A 24,290-nucleotide genomic window follows, 5' to 3' on the forward strand; every position below is an offset into this window, starting at 1 on the left:
ACCTGTCAGAACTAAGTTATGATCCTTCCCTGAAATTATGGCTTATCCACTCACCCAGAGATTTGCCCCCTAATTAGGTCCTAAACCAACCTCTGACTGTTAATTCTGGAAAAATTACAAATCCTCTTTGTGGCAAGTAAAGACCTTTCCAATCTGGTAAACCCTGCAGGGCAGCTAGGTGCCATTAAAAAAAAAAAAGCACCTGCCTGGAAATCTGGAGGACCTAAATTCAAATTCAGCTTCCAATACTTTACTAGCTGTGTGATCCTGGTCAAGTCATTTAATCCTTTTTGTTTCAGCTCCTGATCTATAAAATAAATTGTTTTCAATTGGGGAGGGAGGGCAAGATGAGGGAGAGAAGGGAGAGAATCTGGAACTCAAAGTTTTAAACACAAATGTAAAAACTGTTTTAGATGTAAATGAAGAAAATAAAAAATATGAAAATGAGCTAGAGAAGGAAATGACAAAACATTCCAGTGTCTACCAAGAAAACTCCAAATGGGATGGCAGAGAGTCAGACATGAGTGAAATGACTCAACACATATTCTAGGCAAATAGACCCGTGTGCTTTAGTTCTTCCATATACAATATTCCATCTCTCACTTATGTACCTTTGTATAGTCTTACAAAAAGTTCTCTCCTCACCTTCACTCCCACCTCTTATAATCTCCTGCTTCCTTCAAGGCTCAAGAATCGTCAGGCATTAACTAACTCCCCTTGATTATTTTGGATTTACTTTATTCAGCTATAAATTTATGTATTATTTATTTTTATTGTTTACATACCATGTATATATCTACATATTTATTGTTTTATATATTATTCATAGAATACATATGTATATATTTTAATTCAATTTATCACTGTTCATGTTTCCCCCACAATATATTGTCACTTCCTTCAGGAAATCTCTGTAGCATGAGTGCCTAGTAAAGTGCTTGACACACTCTAGGAACTTAATAATATGATTGTGGAATGAATATTCCTAAATAATTTAAATTAATAGAACTTCATGGTTCAGTTAAAGTATTGTCTGCTTTCTGCATGTGAAATGCTCTCTGCTTCCTTTGTCTTATCCCAAGTTGTTCCATATGCTTAGAATAAACTACTTCTACCTCTTCAGGTGTGGATTCTTTCTCCTTTAAAGTAATTGAGCTGTAATTGAGATGAAACTGGTGGCAATGTCAAAGGAAGAAAAGGGATCAAACTATAACAAAGCATGCAAAGGTTAAGTTGAGAAAATTTAGCAAAAGAATCATTTCTAGGAGTGAGAAAGTGAGATGTTGACAATGATCTCTACCTGTCTCAGTGACTAGGACAATAGTAGCACCCTCAGTGGTAATAAGGGAGTTAAGAAGAGGGGAAGGTTTGGGGGGAAATAAGGAATACTGTGTTGGACATATTGAATTTAAGATGCCTATAGCTCATCCAGTTTGAAGTCTTCAGTAGGCACTTGGACATGTGAGATAAAGGTTAGCATAGATGTTAGGGTTAGATAAATAAATCTTCAGAAAGATATCATTGAATCCCTGAGAGTTGATGAAATCCCCAAGAGATATAGTCTAGAGCAGAGCTTTTCTGATTTTTCCCACTTATAATCTCTTTTCAACTGAAAAATTTTTATGTAAATACTGGGTATATAAGTTTATAAAAGAGGTATCTCCATCAAATATTTACTGATGATAAAGCATAATTTTGTAAGCCCCACATTCAATTATGAGACTCCATATGGGGTCATGAATCAGTTTAAGAAGCCCTGGTCCAGAGAAAGAACAAAATGGGGTCCAATTCAAAGCCTCAAGGACACCCATGATCGGTGGCCAATACCCAGATAAAGATCCAGCAAAGGAGAATGGGAAGCATCAGTCTGATAGGAGGAGCATCGGGAGAGAGCAGCATCATAAAAGCCACTAACAAGAAAATAAGTGATTGGCAGTATCCACGGATACAGGGAAGTTAAGAAAAAGGGGGAATATAAAAGTCATTTGGTTTGGCAATAAAGAGATCATTGGGAAATTTGGAAAGAGTTGAGTGATAAGTTGGAAGCCAGACCTTAGAGAAGATAACATGAGGAAAACAAGCAAAGAACCTTCTTGTAGACTATCTTTTTAACGTGTTTAGCCAAAAAAAGGAGGAAAAATACAGGCTAACATAGAGCAGAGATGGCTGGAGAAGTGAAGATTTTCTGAGAATGAGAGAGACATGTATATAATAACTGTACTGGGATATCTTCTTATCATGTTTATAGGCATTAGGAAAGTAGCCAGTAGAGGAAAAGAGAGAAAATAAGTGAAAATGGGGATGATATTGTTGGAGGAGTTGTCAAGTAATCCAACCATTCTGGAGAGCGATTTAAAACTATGCTCAAAGGACTAACGAAGTGTGCGTGCCCTTTGATCCAGCAGGGTCTCTACAGGGTTTGTATCCTAAAGAAATCATAAAAAAGAGAAAAGGCCCCACATTTACAAATATGTTTGTAACAGCCCTTTTTGTTGTGGCAAGGAAATGGATTACCATCAGTTGGGGAAGGGCTGAATAAGTTGTGATATAAAATAATATAGAATGTTATCGAATATTATATTCTATAAGAAATGATGAGCAAGATGATTTCAGAAAAGCCTGGAAAGACTTGCATGTACTGAAGCTAAATGAAATGAGTAGAACCAGGACAACTTTGAACACAGCAACAACAAGATTGTGTGATGATCAATTGTGACGGATTTGGTTCTTTTCAACAATGAGGTGGTTCAACACCATTCCAATAGACTTATGATGGAAAGAGCCATCTGTATCCAGAGAGAGGACTATGGAGACAGAATGTGGATCACCTCATAGTATTTTCACCTTTGTTGTTTTTTACTACTTTTTTTTCCTTTTTGATCTGATTTTTTTAAATAGAGGATGATATATGTGGAAATGTGTTTGGAAGAATTACACATATTTTACCTATATTGGATTACTTACGGTCTAGGTCCAGGGGGTGAGAGGAAGGGAGAAAGGAAAATTTGGAACACGAGATTTTTCAGGGGTGAAGGTTGAAAGCTGTCTTTTGGTATTTTGAGAATAAAAGTCTATCAATTTTTTTTAAAATAAGAGTTAGGATATTAGAATAGACAATTTGCTGGATAAGTCATGGTGGAATGGAATTACTTGTGCATGTGAAGTGGTTTATCAAGGGGAAGGATCACTTCACTACATGAGATAGGAATTAAGGAGGCATCTGAGTGATGTGAGATGAGGAAGAAGAAAGAAGGAAGAACTCTCTGTGACTGTCACCATTTTAAAAAATGAAACATGAGGTAAAGTTCTCAATTGAGAAGGTGGAAAAAGGAAGAACAATGACAAATCTGAGATCTTAAAAGTTTTAGAAAATGGTGTGGTCAGTAGGACAGTGAATCAACCAATTAGGGAGGTTTTTAAAAAGCATTGTTTCACTATCATGAGAATCCAGTGGGTCCAGCCACTATTATTTTATGATTTAGTCTTGCTTCATTCAGCAGTATATGAGTAGAAGTGAAATCAGCAGATGATAAGAGCAATTAAAGGAGGGGGATATCTGAATAAATGTATATATTGTTTACTATTTAATTATTTTTGCCCAGGGTGGCCAAAGAAGAGGAAACATGAGCTGATGGAACTGGGGAATCACACCAGGGTGAAGGAATTTGTTTTTGTGGGACTTACCCAGTCTCCAAAGTTGAGCATTGTCTTATTTCTTTCATTATTCCTAGTATACATAATAACTCTACTGGGAAATCTCCTTATCATGCTCACTGTGACTTGTGAGTCTCGCCTCCACACACCTATGTACTTCCTGCTCCGAAATCTATCTATTTTGGATATCTGCTTCTCCTCCATCACTGCTCCAAAGGTTTTGTTAGATCTTTTAGCTGAAAGAAAGACCATCTCTTTCAATGGTTGCATGACACAGATGTTTTTCTTCCACTTCATTGGTGGGGTGGATATTTTTACTCTGTCTGTTATGGCTTTGGATCGTTATTTGGCCATCTCAAAGCCCCTTCACTATGTGACCCTCATGAGTAACGGAAGGTGTCTTGGGCTCATAGCGGCCTCCTGGGTGGGGGGCTTCATTCACTCCATTGTACAGATCTCTCTGTTGCTCCCACTCCCCTTCTCTGGACCTAATATCATCGACAGTTTCTACTGTGATGTCCCCCAAGTCCTCAAACTTGCCTGCATCGATACCTTTGCTCTGGAGATCTTAATGATCTCCAACAATGGTCTCCTCGCTGTACTTTGGTTCTTTCTACTCACTGTGTCCTACACAGTCATCATGGTGATGTTGAGGTCTCATACTGGAGAGGGCAGGAGGAAAGCCATCTCCACCTGCTCCTCCCACATCATTGTGGTCACCCTACATTTTGTGCCCTGTATCTATGTATATGCAAGGCCTTTCACTGCCCTTCCCTCTGACCGGGTCATCTCTGTCACCTTCACTGTCATCTCCCCTCTCTTGAATCCCTTGATTTACACACTGAGAAACCAGGAGATGAAATCATCCATGAGAAGATTACACAGAAGACTTGTACCTTCTGCAAAGGAATTGGCTCTGGGCTAACAGGGAAAAACTGACTTGAATTTTATGCTCGTTATTTGCATGGGACAGATACTCCAGGAAGTAATCCTTGCTAATATCTGCATCTTGGGTATAGTGATGGGAGTTATCCTAAGTAACCAGTGAAGGGAAAGAGTTTAGATTATTGCAAATACAAAAAAAAACAAGGTACATAATAAGATGCACAGACACTAGACACCCTCCATTCAAGAATATCTGTATTAAAGATTCCACATTAAAAATGGAAAAGCCAATGGCCTGGGAACCAGGAGACATGAACCTACTAACAGCTATCTGTGTGACCTAAGGAAAATGAAGTAACCTTTGTGCATGTTATGACTGTAGGGATTGGAGGAAATGTTCTAAGGTCTCTTACAACTTCAACATCCTTTGGTCTCAAGTCCCTTCAGGCTCTAACATTCTACATAAATAATAATTGCTTTCATTTATATAATGGGGACTTAGGCAGAGGAGCCCCTGATTTATTTGAAGGGGCTGACAAACTCTTTGAAGTCAGCCAATCGCAGAAGGGACCAACCAAGAAGTTCCTTGTGTCTCTCCAATGGGAAGGGATGGAGGGAATTGTCTACTTTCCAGAAAGTTTCTTTTTCAGCCAAAAACCCAAGCTCTATAATTTTATTACTGATGTAGTAAGGCACTCAACCTCGACTGGCCGCGATTCCTTATTTTAAAGCAAAGGAATTAGGCAAGATGCCCTTCGAGGTCTCATCCATTTTCAAGTCATGACACCTATGATCCTATATGTGGCAACAACAAGATTATTCGATGATCTATTCTGATGGACGTGGGTCTCTTCAACAATGAGATGATTCAAACCACCTCCAATTATTGAGTAATGAAGAGAATCAACTACATCCAGAGAGAGAACTGTGGGAGCTGTGTGTGGACCACAACATAGCATTTTCACTCTTTTTGTTGTTGTTTGCTTGCATTTTATTTTCTTTCTCATTTTTTTCCTTTTTTTTCTTGTGCATCAAGATAATTGTATAAATATGTATACATATATTGGATTTAACATATATTTTAACATGTTTAACATATATTGAATTATTTGCCATCTAAGGGAGAGAGTAGAGGGGGGTTGGGGGGGGGGAGAAGGGGAAAATTTGGAACATAAGGTTTTGCACGGGTCAATGTTGGAAAATTATCCAGGCATATGTTTTGAAAATAAAAAGCTTTAATAAAAAAAAATAATAAATTCTGCCAGAATAAGCTAGGCTATCTTTCATTCTCCCTTCCCCTTCTCTTCCCATTGGCCCTTTTATTTTTCTCCCCAATTATGAAGGTCTTCATGTGTCTCCCATAGTTGTCTCTTGACCCCACAGAGAACTGTCAGAATAAGGAGGGAACGTGTGTCAGACTTCCAAGCCTATCTAGAACATGACATGAGCATCCTTCAGTTCTTTAACAAAGTTAAGTTCCTCAAATGCACATAAGAACAGCAGTCACAAGTATTTCCCCCAATATCAGGGAACACTCTTCCACAAAGACACCCAGCATCCAGAAAAGGAAAAGACTGGTCACCAACTCAAAGGACAACCATGATGGGGCAGGTCATCCACTGCCTTTTCTGGGTCCTCACCAACTTAGCTGATATGGACTGGCTCCCATGGACTTTTCTAAGTGGGCTCTGTCCTTCAGCTTCAGACAACCTCAGGCTTTTGTTGGTCACTGTAAGACACCTGCCCCCCCTAGGCTATAATTCCAGAACTAAAAAGTGTAGAAAAGAGGTCCTGGTTCCCAGAGCTGCCTTCGATAACTGGCAGGCTGCAGCTCAGGCCTTTCAAGACCCAAAAAATGTCAGTAATGCTTCACCATTTAATCCAGAGTGGTCAAAACACTAGGAGAAAGACTAGAGTGCAAGCGTTACCTCAAATGTTACTATCTAGGTGACTCGGTTACAATTTCCTTTTCTTCTTTTCTCATCTATAAATGAGAAGGATGCTCTTTGCACAGTCTACCTCGCAGAGGAGGAGTTCTGTAAGCCTCGAAATGCTAAGGAAGACACATGGTTAATTAGGTTCCAGCATAGCCCCGTGCTCCGGGACTTGTGGGTAGGAGAAGAATGCTGTTTCTGCTAATGGCGTCTTTTCCTGGGTCTGATGGTTCTGGAATAAATGGGGCGATAGAAGGTTCCCTGATCAGACCGATCCCCAGATTCATGGTAAGAAATCCAGTCTTCTTGCGCCAGTCTGGGCCCTCCGCTAGCGGTTTAGCCTCACTGCTTCCTGGAAACTGAAGTCATTGTAAAAGGAAGAGACAAGGAAAGACTGAAGGAATAGCTTGAGAGCCGGGGCAAATGGCGGCATCTCTTGGTAACGTCTTGCTGACGTCTCCCCGCTGATGGCAGCCTTGGTTGGTAGTGCGGTAATCAGTAATGGGGGCATGTGGGATGGCTGGTAGCAGAAACTGAGGATGCGCAGCATTCTAAAGTCTACAAGGGTGCTCCTCCCCCCTTCCCCTCCTTTCCTCCCCCCCCCCCTCCCCCGGAGCATTTCTCCGTAGACATTCTCTGGGTCAATGGTCCCATGTGATAATTCTCCAAGAGAAATGTCTTTTCCAGGATGTTCTGAGCACGGCTGGGGGGGAGATCTTTGTGGATCTAGAAGCTTTCTTTTCCTTCAAGACTCAGATCAAACACCAAAAGCTTCCTAAATGCTTATTAACTTCTTTTTTTTTTTTTCCTGAGGCAGTTGGGGTTAAGTAATTTACCCAGAGTCACACAGCCGTGTTCAGTGTTTGAGCTCTATTTTGAATTCAGGTCTTCTTGATTTCAGGGCTGGTGCTCTATCCACTGCGCCCCCTAGCGGCCATGCTTATTAACCTCTTGATCTCGAAAAACCTCCACCCCTAGTTTCAGCCCGAGACCCCCTGAGACCAGCCTCCCGGATCTCTCCCTTAAAGCCTCCAGATCACTTCCGCCTCCCCTGCGTCTGTCCGACTCCCTCTCTGAAGCCTCTGAACAGTGTTCCCGTCTCCGAGGCAAAGGCGCTGACAAAGTGGGAGGTTCTGATCCTCCGAGCTTGAGGCTTATGGGAACTCTGGCCGTCTCCCCAGCCCCCGCAGGGGGCTCAGCCGTGGGCACCTCCAGCAATGTGAGGGAGAGTCCAAAGATGCTACCGGAAGGGGAACTCCTAAGGGAGCATCCGTTAGCCCTGGCCCACTCCTCCCAACCCCAGTCCCGCTTTGCAGGTCAATAAGTGGAGGATGAGTTCATTTGGGGCCATTTGGGGCTTAGCGAACGCCGTTCCATTTTTCCTTTTTTTCCCATTTGGAGAATAGTATCATTGAAAGGGTGCAATGTTTTAAAAGGTTTTCTTCCTGATCGTGTGTGTCCGTGTGTGAAGGAAACGGACTGAAATCATTTGGATTTTGCTTCTTTCCAGGTGAAAATTTTTCTAAAATCCCGAGCAAAAGTTACTTTTATTTCTGGTTCCACTGGGGCTCGAACCCAGGACCTTCTGCGTGTAAAGCAGACGTGATAACCGCTACACTATGGAACCGTTGAAGCCCCTTTTCTTTAAGGGCTTTTAAGAGAATTGCGCTTTCTTGTCACTTTTTTTTTTCTCTTTCCCCCCCCCCCCCACTTTTTCCCCTCACTTTCCCCAAATTGACAGCGGATTTTATATACAAGCCAAAGTCCCGTCGGCCCTCGTCTGTTAATAAATCCGGGTCCCCGCAAACACCCTCCTCCTGCCCCGCGCTGCGCACTCGCCCTGCCTGGGAGAGGTGATGGGCCACCGCTCAGACAAGCACGGCCTCGCCAGCTCCTCCCCCACCCCACCCCCCACAGCTAAAGAGCCAGTCCCTAGAAAGACGCGCGCACTTATCGCGAGGGGTCCCAGCCGGGCTTTCCACGTCTAACAAAGGAGTTGAAGAGATGATCTTCAAGCTGTCTTCCGAGTGAAAACTCCACGAGTGTTTCTTATATATTGGAACTTAAGCTTTCTTTTGTCTGCAGATGAGACGATTAAGAAAGTATCCTTCAAACCAGTGGCTCTGTGGCGCAATGGATAGCGCATTGGACTTCTAGTAGAGCTGAAGGAATTCAAAGGTTGTGGGTTCGAGTCCCACCAGAGTCGTAATTTTAGAAATGAAAACCAAAGAGGAACTAGCATCGTGGAACTCCTTTCCTAACATTCCCGAAGAAAATATAAATCCTTAGACGTCCAGTCGTTTATAATCCCCACGTGACCTCTCCGAGAGCCGGGACTACGGTCGCTTTGCGTCAACAGCTTTGAAAACCAGGGAGACACGAGTATCGTGGAACTCATTTCCTACCCTTCCCAAAAGAAATACCCACTTACCCACACAGCCTCTCGTGGCTGTTTGAAAAACAAAGAGCACTGGCATTATATGGAACCATTTCCAAATATTCCCAAGAAAATACATAGAAGTCCACCAGGTTAAATACCCCCATGACCTCTCTAAAAGCCGGGGCAATCACTTGGGGTCAAAAGCTCTCCCAGGCAGGGCGAGTGCGCAGCGCGGGGCAGGAGGAGGGTGTTTGGGGGGACCCGGATTTACTGGTACCAAAAGGGAAGAGCGGAGGGGGAGTTTTGTGGAAGTTCTGGGAGCCCCCGGAGGTCCGGATCTGTCCATGGTCAGCTCTAAATCCTGAGTTCCCCGCTCTTGGAAGATGCTTAACAAATGCTTCTTAGTGGGTGTCTCCTCCCCGAGACTTTACGTCTCCGTCAAGTCCATAAGCATGGTTCAACGCTCACTACGTGCCAGGTTCGATGCTAAGCAATGAGGATATAGATTAAGATAGATAAGAAAGAAAGAAAGAAAGAAAGAAAGAAAGAAAGAAAGAAAGAAAGAAAGAAAGAAAGAAAGAAAGAAAGAAAGAAAGAAAGAAAGAAAGAAAGAAAAGAAAGAAAGAAAGAAAAGAAAGAAAGAAAGAAAGAAAGAGAAAGAAAGAAAGGAAGGAAGAAGGAAGGAAGGAAGGAAGGAAGGAAGGAAGGAAGGAAGGAAGGAAGGAAGGAAGGAAGGAAGGAAGGAAGGAAGGAAGGAAGGAAGGAAGGAAGGAAGGAAGGAAGGAAGAAAGAAAGAAAAAGAAAGAAAAAAAGATGGATAGATAGATAAATGAATGAATGAATAGATAGATAGATAAATGATAGATAGATAGATAGATAGATAGATAGATAGATAAGGCCCCACTCCCCTTAAAAAAAAAAATACACAGTCGCTTCCTCTCAAGGAGTTTGCGTTCTAATGGCCCAGATCGCCTGTAAACAAATATGGTTCCAGGAAGTCCGAACCAGGAGAATTGGGGGTTACTCTCAGATGAAAGATCAGAGGTTTCTTGCAGAAATTGGGACTTCAGGTGAGACTGGAAGAGAAGCTGGAAAGGGAGAAGAGAGAGCATTGGAATGCGTCTATGCGAGTCAGCCGGGGGAGATAGCCCGAGTTAAGGATGTGCAATGGGCGGGTTCCAGGAAGAGCGAGATCGATGGCCCTGGATCTGGGGTACCGAAGACAGAGGGAGGTAAAGATGAAGGAGAAAAAAAAAAAAAAAAAACAGCTCGGGAAGGGTTTTTGGCCCGCTCCCTTGCCGTCCTCCCCCATTACTACGGATTTACGGTGTCTCGCTGTCTCGTCTACTCATTCACATCGCTGCAGGCTAGATATGTAATGTAGTAGATCATAAACTCCCTGGGGACAGGGATCCTCGCAGGATGCTCAGAGCTTGGTGGAGAATCCTGGACACATTTAAGCAGGCCACTAGGAAATGGTCATTCAGGACAGTGTCCGGGGCCAAAAGGTCACTCACCTCGCGCTCAGTGCCTTCTGGGCCTGAAGGACAAGAAGAACGTCAGGGGGGACAGAGGGCCCCACTCTGTATTGGTCTTTCTCCCCTTTGAGGTTGGGTCTCTTGGCGCTCTTCGGTGTGGGCCACCACGTTGGTCACCGGGAGAGTAACTCGGAAGATGAGATCTCATCTGAGAAGGGAGAAATGAGTAACCATCGCCAACCAGAATGGCCGAGTGGTTAAGGCGTTGGACTTAAGATCCAATGGACAAGTGTCCGCGTGGGTTCGAACCCCACTTCTGGTAGGAGGCTTACATTTTTGAGTCGAAAGCAATTCATTCTCTAGTTACCATTCACATGAAGGAGGAAGTGGCGGGAGTGGGGAGAACTGGAAACTGAATTCCCCCGGAAAGTCCTCTTCCCGGGACAATATCGCCATCCCTCACCTCTCCCGGTGGAGATGAGAAATAGCGGCGAGGGCCCTTCCCATACTAAGCTACTGATCGCTTTTTCCGCCTCAAGGCAGCACTAGCAATAAAATGATCCCCGGGATAAATAAACCTCATTAATGATTCCATTATACAGGGGTTCCTCCATATTACTTGCAGGATCTCAACGGATCCGACGCTCAGCACAGAGCCTGGCACATAGTAGGCGCTTATTGACTTGACTTAAGAACGAGAAGCCGCAATAAAGAATAAAAAACCCAGGTGGGGATACGCTGGCACAACCCTGTGGTGTTTCAGTTCCTAAAACCCCAGATTTGAAAGGAGTGCTGCTCTCCCACGTTAACAGACATGTCTAATGAAATCGTTTAGTCTCTGCTTAAAGAAACAAAGCTCCAAACAAAACAGAAACATTTGATTGTATCAAATTGAAAGGTTTTTGTATAAACAAAACTAATGCAGACAAGATTAGAAGAGAAGCAATAAACTGGGAAAACATTTTTACAATCAAAGGTTCTGAGAAAGGCCTCATTTCCAAAATACATAGAGAATTGACTCTAATTTATAAGAAATCAAGCCATTCTCCAATTGATAAATGGTCAAAGGATATGAACAGACAATTCTCAGATGAAGAAATTGAAACTATTTCGAGCCATATGAAAAGATGCTCCAAGTCATTGTTAATCAGAGAAATGTAAATTAAGACAACTCTGAGATATCACTATACACCTGTCAGATTGGCTAGAGTGACAGGGAAAGATAATGCGGAATGTTGGAGGGGATGTGGGAAAACCAAGACACTAATACATTGTGGGTGGAATTGTGAATACATCAGCCATTCTGGAGAGCGATTTGGAACTATGCTCAAAAAGTTATCAATCTGTGCATACTCTTTGACCCAGCAGTGTTACTACTGGGCTTATATCCCAAAGAGATCTTAAAGGAGGGAAGGAGCCCCAAATGTGCCAGAATGTTTGGGGCAGCCCTGTTTGTAGTGGCCAGAAACTGGAAACTGAGTGGATGCCCATCAATGGGAGAATGGCTGAATAAATTGTGGTATATGAATGTTATGGAATATTATTGTTCAGTAAGAAATGACCAGCAGGATGAATTCAGAAAGGCCTGGAGAGACTGACAAGAACTGATGCTGAGTAATATGAACAGGAGCAGGAGAGCATTATATACTTCAACAACAATACTATACGATGATCATTTCTGATGGACGTGGCCCTCTTCAGCAATGAGATGAACCAAATTAGTTCCAATAGAGCAGTAATGAACTGAACCAGCTACACCCAGGGAAAGAACTGTAGGAGACGACTATGAACCACTACATAGAATTCCCAATCCCGCTATTTTTCTCTGCCTGCATTTTTGGTTTCCTTCACAGGCTAATTCACTATTTCCAAGTCCGATTCTTTTTGTACAGCAAAATAACTGTTAGGACATGTATACTTATATTATATTTAATTTATACTTTAACATATTTAACATGTATTGGTCAACCTGCCATCTGGGGGAAGGGGTGTGGAGAAGGAGGGAAGAAGTTGGAACAAAAGGATTTGCACCTGTCAATGCTGAAAAATTACCCCTTCATATAACTTGTAAATAAAAAGCTATAATAATAAGAAGGAAGGAAGGAAGGGAAGGAGGGAGGAAGGAAGGAGGGAGGAAGGAAGGAAGGAAGGAAGGAAGGAAGGAAGGAAGGAAGGAAGGAAGGAAGGAAGGAGGGAGGAAGGAAGGAGGGAGGAAGGAAGGAAGAAGGAAGGAAGGAGAGAAAGAGAGAGAGACAGACAGACAGACAGAAAGAAAGAGAGAGAGAGAGAAAGAAAAGAAAAGAAAAGAAAAGAAAAGAAAAGAAAAGAAAAGAAAAGAAAAAAAAAAAAAAAAAAACTCCAGAAACAAAGTTCTTACTAAGCAGCAAGTCCCGCAAAGCAAATTTTTTAAAACGCGCGCGCGACACACAAATTGGTTGATTACAGTACAGGCAGATTGCAAGACGATTTCCATGAATTTTTCGGGCGGCTCAACTGGTAAGGTTTGGGGATGTTCACCAGGAGGTTTATGGTTCGAATCCTACACTCCTATAGAAAGCTGATTTGGGGGAAGGAAGGGATATTTTTTTTTAACCTGCTGCATCAGGCGACCTCAGCCCGGAGGCCGAGCCGACGCGGCTTCCAGAAGTCCGGGTATCCAGCCCCTACGCGCCTGCGCCCCCCTTCTCCCCGCCTCCTCTCAAATTGCTGAATCCTCAAAAAGTCGGTCGCTCACGTGCACAATAAAAAGCTAGAGTTCCTGGTTCCACTGGGGCTCGAACCCAGGACCTTCTGCGTGTAAAGCAGACGTGATAACCACTACACTATGGAACCAGAGATACCGAACCAGGCTTCGCCTCGAGCCTTTAAGTAAAGGGTGCAGATTCTCCCCTACAGGTCCCTATTTTCTATCGTTTGTTTTATTAACGAATCAATTTGTGGCCCGGGGGCAGCTGGGGCTGAGAAATAGAAGATCGGCTCCGCGATCGCGTCCGGCCTCAGAGCCCTGAGCATTCGCAGCGCCTCGTGTTACACCGGACTCTCCTCTGAACCTCTCAGCGAGGTGGAGAGGCGCCCGGGGAGGGGTGGGGGGAAGAAGCCGCCCGGGAAAGCGGATGCAGGGAAAAGGAGAAGGACTGTATCTTTATTGTCAGTGACCTCTTCAATTGAAATTGAATCAAGAGGGTGGAAGGGAAAAAAAAAAAAAAAACACCAAATAAAAACCATCTGCCGAAACCCGGGATCGAACCAGGGACCTTTAGATCTTCAGTCTAACGCTCTCCCAACTGAGCTATTTCGGCAACCACGGAAGCGCCCTTCGACTTTGTTAGCCCCCAAGTCCGAGCTGATTTTTCAAGTGTTTCCCAGCGTGATTTCTATTTATAACCAAAGGAAGTCAGAAAAAGATAACCTTTCATCCCCATGTATTCCAAAGAGCAAACTGGGGGCGCACTAGTGGGTTTGTCCAAGGAGGCAACGAAGCCCAACAAATCCGAAAGCAAGAGTGGCTGGATGACGATTTGAAATAATTACTTCATTCCTTCATGGCTTGGTTTAACTTGCAGCTTTAAATAAATCCATGATCATGTGAAAAAGTGGTGGCTTGAGAGGCAAAAAAAAAAAAACAAAAAACTAATGACAAGTTGACACCTATAAAAGATAAAAGTCAGTGTCTGAGAGAGTGGTCACAGTTATCCTCTTTTTTTCACATCTCAAGGATTTGTGTCACTTCAAATCCTTGGGCCTGTCATTCAAGTAAGCTTCACAGTAGCATGCAGTCCTATTTTTCCAAGTTCATTTCCTGTCATATTTTTCCATTTATTATAGACTGGAGACAAAGGGAATCATTCAGTGATATCAGAAACCTCCCCATTTTACACACACACACACACACACACACACACACACACACACTTAGTATATACTATGATTGCCTCAAATTTCCCCTCTATCTGTCCCACTCCTAGAGAATTTTGTTTTTAAAGAAAAGGAGGGATAATTGAAAATATTTCCTCAAAGCTGATCTGTGTGTATATACACACATGTACATATATATGGTGTATATATATCTACACATATGTGTATACATATATGTATGAATTGCATGTATACATGTATGTATGTAGCTTCCAATTCTATGTTCCCCAACCCAAAACTTCTTCCCATGTCCACACTCCAAGCCCCATCCTTACAAAAGATCTGGAAGAAAGTGTTCTCTGATCAATCATCTTTGGAGCTAAAATTATTCTTTGTCCATTTTTGCCATTTATTTTCTGTCTATAATCCGTGTGAATGCTTGGAGTATTAGCCAAAGATTTGATCACTTTTTTTTCACAGCCAAAAGATTAGTATCAGTTTAAATTCTGCCTTCTCCCAAAGAACCCCCACAGTTCATTGCATGCAGCTTGTTTTTTCATTAGTTATTATTGCTCTCTTCTGTTTATATTGCCTGGATTGCCCTCCATGTCCCCTATTCCTCTCCCAGACAACCAAAATCCTTCAAAGCTTCTCTGCTACTGTTAAAATGGCCACCAAGCTTCCAGTGAACCAGGCTCTCCCACTAGGTGTCATCCTTGACTTGTCACTCTCATTTGCCCCCCACCTACCCACCCACCCAATCTGTTGCCAGGTCCCATTGATACCTTTGCAACAATGCCATTGTCTACTCCCAAGAGGACAACCGCCCTGGGACAGGCCTTCATTACCTCAACAATGTATTATTGAAAGAGCCTTCTATCTAGCTGTTCTTTCAACACCCCTCTGTTGTCAAAGTGACCTTCCTAAAGCACATCCCCCTACTCAATAAATGTCAGTAACTCCCAGTGACTTCCAATATCAAATATAAAACCCTGTTTGGTTTTTAAAGTCCTTCATAAACTGGCCCTGGCCCTTTCCTACCTTTCCAATTCTTTTTACACCTTATTCTCCTCCTTTACAATCCCAACCCGGCCTTCTCTGCCTCCCCAATCCATATCGGTTCATTGGTTTCTCTCTCCTGTCTGTAATGCACTTGGCTTTCTTTTCATTCTACCTTTTGCAGGAAGTCTTTCCCAATCATTCCCCACCCTCCTTTCAATTCCCACCAAGCTAGCGCTTCCATCAACTTACCAAGGACATATCTGATAAACTCACAGTCATTTGCAGGTCATTTCCTACTTTGGAGCTTCTTGAGGGCAGGAACTGTTTGTGCCTTTCTCTGTAACTCAGGCACTTAACACAGTGGCTGCTGGAGTTTAAAAAAGGCTGACTTTTTCCTGGAAGTAAAATAGTGAAGGAAGAGGTTCGATTTTGTTGTTTATTTGGGAAGGAAGAAGGATAAGGTCCCACACAGACAAAAATCACCCTATTGGAGGGTCAGCTCACCCAGGAGACCTTGAGGCAAAGGATTCTGGGGATAGAATCCTTCTATAGTATCTTTCAGCAGCAGGCCTACAAAGCAAGGATGATGAACCAAGATAGTCATCTCCTCAGAAGCCAGCTCTCCAAACCCTAAATGTGCCTTCTGTGCCAAAACTCCATTTACCCGGAGATCATTAAGATCTGATTCAACCCACCTGTTTTCTAAGTTGTCGATGGCAACTTTTTTGCTGGATTTAAACCAGGTTTCAACAAAATTCAGCTGAGTTCATACAACCCTCTGAGATTTTCAATTTCCTGTTCCCACTGTGGCTCAGAAGCTTAGCTCCCTCAGACAATCCTCCCTATCCTTGGACGCCCTTCCTTTCCCCGATCTCCCGGGTTAATAATGCCCTCCGGTTCTTGAAATGACTCTGCATTATGTTTCATGTAATTAAATGTACGAGCATATAATTATCTGTGTATGAATTACATCCTGGCCCTCTAGAACCGAGTTCTTAACCTTTCTCTGGGCCAGGAATCCCTTGCGCTAGGGAAACCTAGTGGAGCCCTTCTCAGAATCATGTTGAAATAACTGAAAGAAATGCTCCATTTTTGTTTGAAGATCAGGAAAATAAATAAACTCCAAATTCGGGGAACCCTTTAAAACCTTAGGACTAGCTAGAAGGTTTTGGGGACAGGTTGTGTGGGTGTGTGTATCCATATATATATATATATATATATATATATATAGAAAGAGAGAGAGAGAGAGAGAGAGACAGAGACAGAGACAGAGAGAGACAGACAGAGACAGAGACAGAGACAGACAGAAACAGAGACAGAGACAGAGAGAGACAGACAGAGAAACAGAGACAGAGACAAAGAGATACAAAGACAGAGACAGACAGAGAGATAGAGACAGAGATAGAGACAGAGAAAGATCTTAATCAGGCCTGTGTACTAGTAATTTACACAGGATTTGGCACATATTAAATTCTTACTTAATGCTTGGGGCCTGTCTGTCAATTCCTAGGCGAACCGTTCTACTTCCAGGGGATACCGGGCTCGGAGAACTGCGTTCGAATTCTGATTCTCTCACTTCCCCTCTTTGTGTTTCAGTTTCGTCGCCTGTAGAATAAAGAGATTGGAATATAACACAATAACTAATACCTATATTGTTCTTTAAAGTCTCCAAAGCTCAGGAACTAGTATCTCGAGGCGATTTCCTAAGCATTTCCTAAATGCTCCTCACCTAAAAGTTCTAATGCCCCAAAACGGAAGTGGGACTTTCCCGGATCTCTGCCCCCGGCGGGTCGCACTACGCTTTCGCAGCAACAGCCAGCTACAAAGTCAGGGCAGGTGCCGGGATGCCGGGTTTTGCGTCTTTATTTTTGAAGCTGTTTTGGTTTTGTTTTTTTTTTTTTTTAAGTTTTTCTTCCATAAAAGTTGCGCGCCCGAACAGGGACTTGAACCCTGGACCCTCAGATTAAAAGTCTGATGCTCTACCGACTGAGCTATCCGGGCTCTTGGTGCGCAAGCGTGCTTGGGTACGTGAACACGCGAACTTCTTTTTGGAGTCGCTTGAGAACCTGCGCTCATTTCACCCACTTTGTAGCTGGCCCAGCTCGGCCCGCTCTCCACGCTGGGGACCAGGAGAAACACCTCCCCGTCCCACGCGCTCCATCCATCCCGCCGCAGCCAAAGGGAGCTCGGCAGAGCCGGCTCCTCCAGCCCCGCTGGCTAACTCTCGGCACCACGTTTGGGACCGCGACGCACAGGGAGGGGAGGCGCGAGGGCCAGGGGGCCGGGGCTTGGAGGGGGAGACCCCGCGCGCCCAGGGCGAAGAACTTGGCTCTTCCTGCCCTTCCGCTGAGAGCTGGGGCAGTCACGGACACGCGCCCTCCCGACGGGGAACGGAGGAGAAAGGAGAAGCCGAGGGGCGCCACCCCTTCCCGCGCCGCCGCCCCCTTCCCCCGCCGCCGCCCACCGTCCCCGGGCGGGGAAGCTCTGCAGCCGCAGTCCGGAGCTGTGCCTTTAAATGCGTGTTCCCGTCCGTCTGCCGGTGTCTCCACAGGTAAGGACTGCCCAGCTGGGTCTGAAGTCTGTGGGTGGGAGCGGAAGGGAAACGGGGCAACTGAGCCTGTTTCGTTGTGTCTGCTTTTGCTACGCGTGTTTAAACACGTATTGGGTTAAATACACACATATATGCATATAGATATATATACACATATATACATGCATACACCTATATCTACACACATACACATACATATTAACACATATATACATGCACCTGTATATACACACATACACATACACATATACACACATATATACATAAACACCTGTATATACACATACATATAAACACATATATACATACATCTATATCTACACACATACACATACACATATATACACACATATATGCATACATCTGTATACACATATATATCTATACACACACCTATATATACCTATACGTATATACATATACACATATATAATATATTTTGATCGATAAAAACTAGAGCTCAAGAAAGACAGCATATTAATTAAGAAATGGAAAAAAATCCTTTATAAAACATAAATGCAATTGAAATGCTTTGGGATAGAAGTCAGTATTTGGTAAAAATCCACGTTCTACCGATGGAAGGCCTTCGCAGCCATAGCTCATGTTCTGTATTCTTTGCACTAGTCTCCACCAGGGAAGGTGGGGTTTGTTGGCTGATGGAATGGAGCCAAATTTTCTCTAGCTTCACCCCATATTGGGGATTTTAAAAAACTGGGCAGTGGTCCTTCCGAAGTATTCTGTGCGCTTCTTCTAGCATGGAAGCCATAATTAATTAATTAATTAATTGAATTCTTAAGGAAGCAAGATGCTCACAAAGGTGGAGATGACGGAATCAAATAAAATAAATTGCATTTTAAGAGGGATTTCAAGAAGCACAGAGATTGATTCAGAGCAAAGAACTCCGAACCAAAAGAACAAAAGAAATAAACAACAAAATCAAACCTCTTTCTTCACTATTTTACTTTATGTTCTATGGTTTGAGGCTGAGGAGATTGAGCTAAAGGGTGGTGATCATCCCCCAGGCCAAGTTGTAAAGAACATTCAATGCCAAAGAGAGGATTTTGTAGTTTATCCTGAGGTCATTGGGGAGTGACTGGAAGCCCTGACTCTCCCAGGACTTTAACCCAATCAGAGCTAGTTTTTAAAAAATCATCTTAGCGGCTGAGTGATGGATACATTGGGGGAGGCAGAGACTTGAGACTTAATCAATGCCTTCTGATTGATTCATTCATCAATATTCAAGAGGTGAATGTTGATACAGACAGAATGAATAGGATTTTTTAACTATTACTATATAAGAGGGAAAATGGTATGGACTGGAGAGAGAATGAATGGTGGTGACAAAAATAGGGGAGTCAAAGAGGAGCTCTTTTGACTTGGCGAATGCAAAAGAACTGGCTTTGTTGACAGAGAAAAAGAGGCTTCTTCCCCACTTTCATAGCAACTGATTCTGGTTGGAAATAAACTGTTCAGTGACAGCAAACAGATTAGTAGAAAATAAAAGTTAGGCAGGGAATAGAAGGCCTCGAACAACAGACCAAGGAGCATGGACTTAGTTCATCAGGCCACGAGGAGCCCCTGATAGTTTTGACACTGAATCTACAGCCTGTATAGGATGATTTTGAGAAGGGAGACACAGAGATGAACCAGAGAGATGGCATGGTAGGAATGAAAAAGAGACATGTTTTTGTTACGTGTGAAAGATTCCCCTGACAGCAATGGAGTCCCCAGGCCAGGTTTGCAGTCCTGATCTGCAGGAGAGGTTTTGGGGTGGGGTGGGGTGGGGGGAATGAGTGTATTACACTGAGAAACAGCTTCTCGTGGGCTGTTCCTGATTAGGAGTTAGCAGAGGTTTGGGGTACAGAGTCGTTTTTTATTAGCCTTCTATGGTTTGAGGCTGAGGAGATTGAGCTAATTTTTGATTCAATAAAGGGTGGTGATGATGCCCCAGGGCAAGATCTACAATTGAATTGTAGGTGGAGATCACTTTGGAGCTTCCCCTAGAACAGGAGGGTGGGAGGGCTGGAGATCTTAGGGTTTCCACCCCCCCAAAAAAAATCTGGGAGACACAGTTTACATCATTTTCAGTCAGAAATTTGGAAAGACCCTTTCGGATCCTTCATCCAGTGGGTTGAGAGGCCCACTTGATTCCAAGCAAATAGCAAGTTTCCCTTCTGGTCTGGGAGTGTGTGCCTTCTGGCAGGACCTGACTCCCAAGACCTAATGGAAGGATACAATTTCTAGGGACAGCAAGCCTGGACTCTAATCTTGGACTGTGCTCCCATATCAGCCATGATTGTGCCTCAGTTTACACAAACATATAGTGCTCATCATGCCTGTTTCGTGCCAGCTGCCAGCATGGCTCCTTAATTGGCAGCCTCTGGAGGGGGTTCACTAAAATGAGTAGGGGTAGGGAAGGCAAGCTTACAGGTACATGTGCAACCTCCAGAGGTCTGGTGGAACTGTTCTTGGAACTGTTCTTTCAATACCCCAGAGCCATAACTAGGAGTGGGCCACTAGCCGTTTGCCTCAAGATTCTAACTACCTTGAACAACATCCCCCTTCCCAAACCTCTTCGTTCCAAATTTGAGGCTCTCATCTGTGAACTTGATAAAAGGAGCCTGAAACTGAAGGGGGGCCCCAAGACTCTCTGAAAACTCCTTCAAGGAGAAATTCTCCTGGAACCCTGACTCTGTGAGACCCGCCCCAGGAAATCAAGATAAAAGTGGTTTATCTTGGTGGGACTAGTTGAAGTGATCCCATTTAGCCGGAGATCTAGATTTCTATTGACCCCTATTGTTAGCTCAAAACCACTCCCAGTAAGTGGTCTCATCTAGGCCTGGAGGCAGTGACAGCATTGAGGGAATCTCATTCAGTTGAAACTTCTGTCTCAGGTTTCCTTATAAAATGGCAATTTTAACCTCAGTTTTTGTAGAGGATCTATAAGCCAAGGAATCTCCCTCCCTGGCATAGCAGTAACCCTCTGTCCACTGAAATGATATTCTCTTTTTTTATTATTATTATAGCTTTTTATTGACAGAACATATGCATGGGTAATTTTCAACATTGTCCCTTGCACTCACTTCTGTTCCAACTTTTCCCTTCCTTCCCTCCACCCCCTCCCCTAGATGGCAGGAGGTCTCATACATGTTAAACATATTAAAGTATATTTTAGATATATGTGCACAGATCCATACAGTTCTTTTGTTGCACAAGAAAAATTGGATTCAAAAGGAAAAATAACCTGGGAAGAAAAACAAAAATGCAAGCAGTCCACGCTCATTTCTCAGTGTTCCTTCTCTGGGTGTAGCTGATTCTGTCCATCATTGTTCAATTGGAACTGAATTGGATCTTCTCATTGTCAAAGATAGTCACTTCCATCAGAGTTGATCCTCATACAGTATTGTGCTTGAAGTGTACAATGATCTCCTGGTTCTGTTCATTTCAGTCAGCATCAGTTCTTGTAAGTTTCTCCAGACTTTTCTGAAATCCTCCTGCTGGTCATTTCTTACAGAACAATATTTCTAACGTTCATATACCACAATTTACCCAGCCATTCTCCAATGGATGGGCATCCATTCATTTTCCAGCTTCTTGCCACTACAAACAGGGCTGCCACAAACATTTTGGCACATACAAGTCCCTTTCCCTTCTTTAGTATCTCTTTGGGGTATAAGCCCAGTAGAAACACTGCTGGGTCAAAGGGTATGCACAGATTGATAACTTTTTGAGCATAGTTCCAAATGGCTCTCCAGAATGGCTGGATGGATTCACAACTCCACCAACAATGTATTGTTGAGGTCTACTTTGGGGTACCTAAATGAAATTAGGGTTAAGGTCTAGTGGCAGGTTTGGGGTACAGATTCGGCGCAAGGTGGTCTAGTAGTAGACAGAACTCTAGTAGTAGAGTTCCCAATAAAAGCATTTATTGGCCCAGAGAGCTAGATTGATAAAAGAGGTTTATTATTGGATAAGCAAAGTTAAAGTATAGGCGAAGGTAGAGATAAGGAGGGCACTGGATAGAGGGTCCTCACATGGTAGCCATGTTTGGAATCTCTGCAAAGAGGGGTTCCCGGCGTGGCCTTTTTATAATAGGAGACTTAGCTCGAGGGGCTTTCGGGTGTAGCCCCAAAGTTGGCTCAGATCCGGGTGGGGCTGGGAACAGGTCAGATCTTCTATTGGAATTCAAAGGGACCAGGATTTGTGAGTTAAAGGGCAATTTACATTATTAACTAGGAGAGGGTGGGAATCTAGAAAGGAATCTTTCCCGCATCAGTATCAGTATCCCAGTTTTCCTGCATCCCCTCCAACATTCGTCATTATTTTTTCCTGTCATCTTAGCCAATCTGACAGGTGTGTAGTGGTATCTCAGAGTTGTCTTAATTTGCATTTCTCTGATCGATAATGATTTGGAACACCTTTTCATATGAATAAAAATAGTTTCAATTTCATCATCTGAAAATTGTCTTCATATCCTTTGACCGAAATGATATTCTCTTTCAGCATTACCCTCTCTTTATCTTTATCTCCTATTTCCCTAACAAGACTTCATACCTCTCTGTAGGAATTTCTCTGCTAGAAACTTTACTTCTCTGCCAGGACCTTCCTAATGCTAATATGATTATAGCAATACCAATACAGATAGAAGAAGTAATGGAAACCGTCACCAAGCCAGGGAACCACCAAGTCTCTCTGCTGCAGAATCCCAGGATAGAGCTTTCAGGGTCTGGATTGGGAGGAAGGGATCCCAGGCAGAACGTCCTTTCCATGGGTGAGATTCCAAATTTCTCCTTGGAACAGAAAGATCATCAATCCTTCCAAATAAAGAAGGCTGGCTGCCAACTAAGAGGCTAATTGCCAACTATCCCATGGGCTATTTTTGCATCAAGCGGGCAGCCAGACCTCACCATGGAGTTCACAGGCAATGTTCCTTCCCAGAGAACTGCAGCAGATATTCCTTGTTTGTGTAGGATTTAGCATATCTTCAAGATCCAGGTTCACCCCGGGAGGAGGTGGGGGAAGGGACGCCACAGGCTACATGCAGGGCCTGCACTGAAATACGGAAGAACTTCTAGATCCATTTACCATTCATTCAGCCTTAAGTGCTGACCTGTTGAAAATGTAGGCCATGGAGACTGTAGGGGCCAATTTAGTGTGTGTAGATATATATATTTTTTTCATTTGGAAAATCATATAACAATTACATAGGCATAATATAATAAGTACAGTAGTCAAAATTAACATGGGGTGAACTATTATAGAAAAATATTTCTGCACAGAAGGTGATCTAAATAAAAAGTCATACCAATGATGGTTCGTATCAGAAGTTACTCTATCAATTTCCCAGCAACTATATGAATTTGTATTCAATATTCATGAAGAGCTCTTTGGTTTTTCTCTAATACTCACTGTAATTTGACAGAAGAATTTAGAATAGAAATTAAAGGTTCCAAAGATACATAAAGTAGAAAGTAATAATTTGGGGATCCAAGACAGATTAATTTCATCTGTTATATGTCGGGGAAAAGTAGAAATCATTAGCCTACCAATGGAGAAAACTCACATTTTGTATATAACCAGAAAATGGGGTTACTTGCCCTAAAGAATTCAGATCAGTTTGATTACTAGAGACTAGACAGATAGATGGAATAGATACTTCATATAACAGAGAAATTGGATATGGGATATAGAGTAAGATCACATAGATTAGCAGAATGGCTTAATAGACAGAGCTCCATCTGTTAGGTAACCATTCCACATACATTTCCATGATCACAGGTTGTGCAATCAGCTAAAGAATGAATAATGTTATTTAGATCTACGTATTGTCCATTAAGATGAGGCAAAGCAAAATAAGAGTGTAAAAGAAAAGAGAGAACACAGAAAGTGCACATCACTGTGGCAGTGACTTTATAATGAGTTAGTGTGCCGGTGAACGAAATACTTTATTTAGGGCTCTTTGCTTCTTTACTCATCCAATGATTCTTTGGTATATTGCTTGAGAGTACATTCTGCCATAGCCGTGGGTCACCCCGCATTAACATCCTTTGTCCATTTTTCTTTTATATTAGGCTATCCATATTTTGTAACGAACGTGTCCAATTAAACAATAAGGATATATTAATACTGAGGTGTAAAGTGGCTAATGCAGAAGCATTAAGTACTTGCAGGAATTGGCTTTGGTAGTTTAGAGTGTATTGATGGACAGGACCATTGTGGGCAACCACTGTGCGTTTATAGTCAAGGCTTGAGCTCCATCCTGTTCAACGCTGAGCAAGCCGCTGGAGAGGTTCTCAAGTTCTACTGAATTTCCCGTGCCCAAACCAGTTCCTCCAAGGAGGGAATCGTATCAGATGTTTTTTGTCCTGTTATGTGCCTCAATGAATGGGAAAGTTATCCTAAAGTGTAAAAGGTGCTTTTGATTCTAGGTCACTTTTATGAGAGCAGATGTGTACTGCTTCATGTGTCCAGGAGTGACTAGGCGGATGTCATCGGCGCACCAAGTCCGATTCTGTATCACTTTGGTATTAAAACAAAACAAAGACAATTGG

General features: G+C 43.0%; 1 protein-coding gene and 6 non-coding genes across 7 annotated transcripts; 3 read left to right on the forward strand and 4 right to left on the reverse strand.

The window, feature by feature from the left end:
- Positions 1-3,631: 3,631 nt before the first annotated feature.
- Positions 3,632-4,579, forward strand: LOC127540874 (olfactory receptor 4D11-like). The gene has a single exon (XM_051965790.1). It carries the CDS (start codon positions 3,632-3,634, stop codon positions 4,577-4,579), a length of 948 nt encoding a protein of 315 aa, XP_051821750.1.
- A 3,448-nt stretch (positions 4,580-8,027) lies between these two features.
- On the reverse strand, positions 8,028-8,100 carry TRNAV-UAC (transfer RNA valine (anticodon UAC)). Its single transcript has one exon. It is a non-coding gene; the product is annotated as a tRNA-Val (tRNA).
- A 492-nt stretch (positions 8,101-8,592) lies between these two features.
- TRNAR-UCU (transfer RNA arginine (anticodon UCU)) lies at positions 8,593-8,679 on the forward strand. The gene is given in 2 exon segments: positions 8,593-8,629; positions 8,644-8,679. It is a non-coding gene; the product is annotated as a tRNA-Arg (tRNA).
- Positions 8,680-10,570: 1,891 nt separating this feature from the next.
- Positions 10,571-10,653, forward strand: TRNAL-UAA (transfer RNA leucine (anticodon UAA)). The gene has a single exon. It is a non-coding gene; the product is annotated as a tRNA-Leu (tRNA).
- Positions 10,654-13,090: 2,437 nt separating this feature from the next.
- TRNAV-UAC (transfer RNA valine (anticodon UAC)) lies at positions 13,091-13,163 on the reverse strand. The gene has a single exon. It is a non-coding gene; the product is annotated as a tRNA-Val (tRNA).
- A 394-nt stretch (positions 13,164-13,557) lies between these two features.
- TRNAF-GAA (transfer RNA phenylalanine (anticodon GAA)) lies at positions 13,558-13,630 on the reverse strand. The gene has a single exon. It is a non-coding gene; the product is annotated as a tRNA-Phe (tRNA).
- A 3,486-nt stretch (positions 13,631-17,116) lies between these two features.
- On the reverse strand, positions 17,117-17,189 carry TRNAK-UUU (transfer RNA lysine (anticodon UUU)). The gene has a single exon. It is a non-coding gene; the product is annotated as a tRNA-Lys (tRNA).
- Between the last annotated feature and the right edge of the window lie 7,101 nt (positions 17,190-24,290).

This window comes from Antechinus flavipes, chromosome 6 (genome assembly GCF_016432865.1).
Source record: "Antechinus flavipes isolate AdamAnt ecotype Samford, QLD, Australia chromosome 6, AdamAnt_v2, whole genome shotgun sequence".
Taxonomy (NCBI): Eukaryota; Metazoa; Chordata; class Mammalia; order Dasyuromorphia; family Dasyuridae; genus Antechinus; species Antechinus flavipes.

Excerpts from the sequence above, each read along its gene's own strand:
- LOC127540874 (XM_051965790.1), top strand. The coding sequence starts at position 3,632 with ATGGAACTGGGGAATCACACCAGGGTGAAGGAATTTGTTTTTGTGGGA.